Source organism: Colobus angolensis, unplaced genomic scaffold, assembly GCF_000951035.1.
Source record: "Colobus angolensis palliatus isolate OR3802 unplaced genomic scaffold, Cang.pa_1.0 Scaffold120, whole genome shotgun sequence".
Lineage (NCBI taxonomy): Eukaryota > Metazoa > Chordata > Mammalia > Primates > Cercopithecidae > Colobus > Colobus angolensis.
The window spans coordinates 1,076,265-1,080,092 of record NW_012113142.1 but is presented as its reverse complement, the minus strand read 5'-3'; the positions used below and the strand labels follow the sequence as shown (position 1 = coordinate 1,080,092).

The following is a 3,828-nucleotide window of genomic DNA, read 5'->3' as shown; positions in this document are numbered from 1 at the left end:
CAGGAGAATCGCTTGAACCTGGGAGGCAGAGGTCGCAGTGAGCCAAGATCACACCATTGCACTCCAGCCTGGGCAACAGAGTAAAACCCTGTCTCAAAAAAAAAAAAAAAAAGGGGGTGGTCTGGCTATGTTGCCCAGGCTGGTTTTGAACTCCTGGGCTCAAGCGGTCCTCCCAGCTCAACCTCCCAAAGTGTTGGGGTCACAGGTGTGAGCCATTGCACCAGGCCCCCAGCCCTTTGGGGACTTACTCCCATCTCTGTCCAACTCCCAGTGCTCTGAGGCTCTCTTGAGGTGAAGATAAGACTTGGTCCACTTCCTTCCAGGTCCCTAGGCCCTGGCCCCATAGAGCAGGCCTCACAGAGCCTGCTGGGGATTGGAGGTAGGGGGTATTTTAAAGGAGGGTGATCCTGGCTGGCACGAACCTGAATCACATTGAATTGCTCGTTTCTCAAGCTGAGCTCCCGCCCTGCTAGAAAGCTGCTCCTGGTGAAGGCTAGACCAAGGACACACCCAGCCTGTCCACCCATCTTTGGGCCACTTGGACACTCACCCGGGGTCCACACAGCCCTGGATGTCAGCTACCCACGAGTGCTTCTGCAGAGAGTCGATGGTCTCCAGGATGTACTCAGCTCCATTCTCCACCTGGGGAGGAAGGTGGCCGGGAGTCCAGAACACGGTCAGCAGACAGGCTCTGGACTACAGGACACAGGGTCAGAATGGCTCAAATGGCTCATCCCCCGCTCCCACAGCAGGGTTCAAGGGCATAAGCAGCAGGAAAGACAGTGGGGTTTACCGTCGGGCACCACCTGGAACTCAGGCCAGGGACCTGGTGGTACAGCCTGCAGTTCACACTCTGTGCTCCCTCCCTCCTGGGCCTCCCCACTGGGGATATGTCCCGCCTCACTGATCTCAGCTCCTCTGCCTTGGAGATGCAGCCTCTGAGGAGGCCATGCTGGTGGGGGGAGGGATGGGTGGCCCAGCATCCTCAACCCATGCCCTGGCACCGCAGGGATGAGGTTCCAGTTGGGTGGAGAGGCACATTGAGTAGGGTGCCTTGCACGTCTTAGTGCCTGGAGTTCTACCAGCATGGCCATGTGCTTGAGATATGCAGCCTGTGAAGGGCAAGAGGGCAGGGGACATCCCTGCTGGGGCCGGGCCCAGAGCATAACCCTGCACTCTGCTCAACTCCTCCCAACGGCCCTGTGAGGGAGGGGAGCCATTTCTCCCATTTTATAGATGAGAAGACCAAGATTCAGAGAGGCCAAGGAACTTGCTCAAAGTCACACAGCAGCCAGTGGCAGGGCCAGGGCCTGGTGACCCAGGTCTCTGGGACACCCAGGTCCCGTGCTGTCGGCTTCCGGTGGTGTGCCTCTGTCAAAATGCAGTCATTGGGCTGGGCGTGGTGGCTCACACCTGTAAGCTAGCACTGTGAGAGGCTGAGGCGGGCAGATCTCCTGAGCTCAGAAGTTCGAGACCAGCCTGGGCAACATGGCAAAACCCCATCTCTTCCAAAAATACAGAAATTAGCCAAGCATGGTGGCATGTGCCTTTGGTCCCAGCTACTCAGGAGACTGAGATGGAAGGATCGCCTGAGCCTGGGAGGAGGAGGTCGTAGTGAGCCAAGATTGCGCCATTACACTCCAACCTGGGGGACAGAGCGAGATCCATCTCAAGCAAATAAACAAACAAAAAACCAAACAATGTAGTTGTTGGACTCCCAGGATGACAGAGCTGGGTGGGTTCTCGGAGACTGCCTTTAATCCCTCGCTGAACAGATGGGGAAACTGAGGCAGGCGAGCCCCTCTGCCTCAGGGCTGTCATGCACGATCGGCAGCTTAGAGGGTACCAGGTGGGCAGGGACTGTGTCCCCAGCCCCCAGCCTGGCATGACTCAGGGTCCGGGGTTGGTAAACATTTCGTTAATCGAAAAAGCGAGTCGTGACTAAACAAATGGGAACGGGTGCAAACACAAACACAACCAGAAGCCGGGAGAAGAGGGTGGGGGACTTCGTGCAGGGTGAGCGGGTGGGACCAGGCATCCCCGGGGGACACTGCTTCATCAACACCCTCTGATCCTTTGCGGAGTCCCAGGGACCACAGCTCTGGCAGCCTGGAGCCGTGTCCTCAGAAACCCCTGCAGGCCACCCTGGCGTGCGGTGTGGGGCCTGGGAAAAGGATGGGCTGCCCGTAGACCCACTGGGGTGCCTCCCCGCCCACCCTCGATGCCTTTGTGCCCTCTGTGGGAGACCGCCGGGTTCCCACACTCCAGTGCCCTGGGACGGGAACATTTGCATAACTGCTGCCGGCTGGCCACCAGTGGGGTGGGTGTGTGCTGGCTCCAGTGGGGGAAGGGAGGGCAGGAAGTGAAACTGACGAGCTTCGCCCAGGCCCGGGGGTAAGTGGGAGCAAGGGGCCCAGATGTTGGGCAATGCCGGGGGCACCTGGCTGTGGAGCCAAGACTTAAGTCTTAGCTATGTACTAGGCATCTGTCACAGGGTCTGTGGACTCCCCCACACCAGGGCTCCCTCCCATTACCGTCCTGCCTTAGGCTCCTTCCCCTCGCTCCCCTATGGAGCTGCAGCACCCAAAGGGGAGGTGGCCTGGGGCAGCCAGAGGATCTCTGGGATTAGGGGTGAGACCTCACCTTGAGCACGAACGTGTTGTCCTTCTCTGGCATTTCCAGGGGCATGGTGGTGCGGACCTCAATGATGGCTGACAGTGGGATGCTGACCTTGGGCCTGGAGGCCTGGGGGCCAGAAGAAGGACAGTCAGTGGCCCCAGCATTTCCTGACACCCTCTCCATCCCCTCCCCGCTGCCAGGCATTAGAGTGACCCTCAGATAGACTGCCACAGCCACCCTGGTACAGAGGTGTCCCAATCCCCATTTCACAGATGGGGAAATTGAGGAAGGCATTTCTTTTTTTTTGAGACGGAGTCTTGCTCTGTCGCCCGGGCTGGAGTGCAGTGGCCGGATCTCAGCTCACTGCAAGCTCCGCCTCCCGGGTTTACACCATTCTCCTGCCTCAGCCTCCCGTGTAGCTGGGACTACAGGCGCCCGCCACCTTGCCCAGCTAGTTTTTTGTATTTTTCAGTAGAGACAGAGTTTCACCGTGTTAGCCAGGATGGTCTCAATCTCCTGACCTCGTGATCCGCCCGTCTTGGCCTCCCAAAGTGCTGGGATTACAGGCTTGAGCCACCGCGCCCGGCCAGGAAGGCATTTCTTTGAAACAAGAAATAAATTTTTCCTGGCTAGGTGTGGTGGCTCATGCCTGTAATCCTAGCACTTTGGGAGGCCAAGGCAGGAGGATGGTCTGAGTCCAGCAGTTCAAGGACAGCCTGGACAATATAGTGAGACCATATCTTTACTCAAGACCCAAAAACGGGCCGGGCGTGGTGGCTCACACCTATATTCCCAGCACTTTGGGAGGCCAAGGCAGGCAGATCACCTGAAGTCAGGAGTTTGAGACCAGCCTGACAAACATGGAGAAACTGCATCTCTACTAAAAAAAATACAAAATTTGGCCGGGCATGGTGGCTCACGCCTGTAATCCCAGCACTTTGGGAGGCTGAGGCAGGCAGATCACGAGGTCAGGAGATTGAGGTCATCTTGGCTAACACGTTGAAACCCTGTCTCTACTAAAAATACAAAAAATTAGCCGGGCGAGGTGGCAGGCACCTATAGTCCCGGCTACTCGGGAGGCTGAGGCAGGAGAATGGCGTGACCCCGGGAGGCAGAGCTTGCAGTGAGCTGAGATTGGGCCACTGCACTCCAGCCTGGGCGACACAGCAAGACTCCGTCTCAAAAAATCAAAAAACAAAAACCAAACAA

At 57.5% G+C, this 3,828-nt stretch overlaps 1 protein-coding gene across 1 annotated transcript in view; it reads right to left on the bottom strand.

Annotated features, from left to right (window-relative positions):
* Positions 1 to 3,828, bottom strand: part of SH2B2 (SH2B adaptor protein 2) — a 39,273-nt gene that overhangs the window by 13,525 nt on the left and 21,920 nt on the right. The window contains exons 4-5 of the mRNA XM_011930759.1: positions 2,644 to 2,745; positions 551 to 642 (exon numbers count right to left, since the gene is read on the bottom strand). Of these exons, the coding sequence (XP_011786149.1) occupies positions 551 to 642; positions 2,644 to 2,745 (194 nt within the window). The remainder of the gene's footprint in view (positions 1 to 550; positions 643 to 2,643; positions 2,746 to 3,828) is intronic.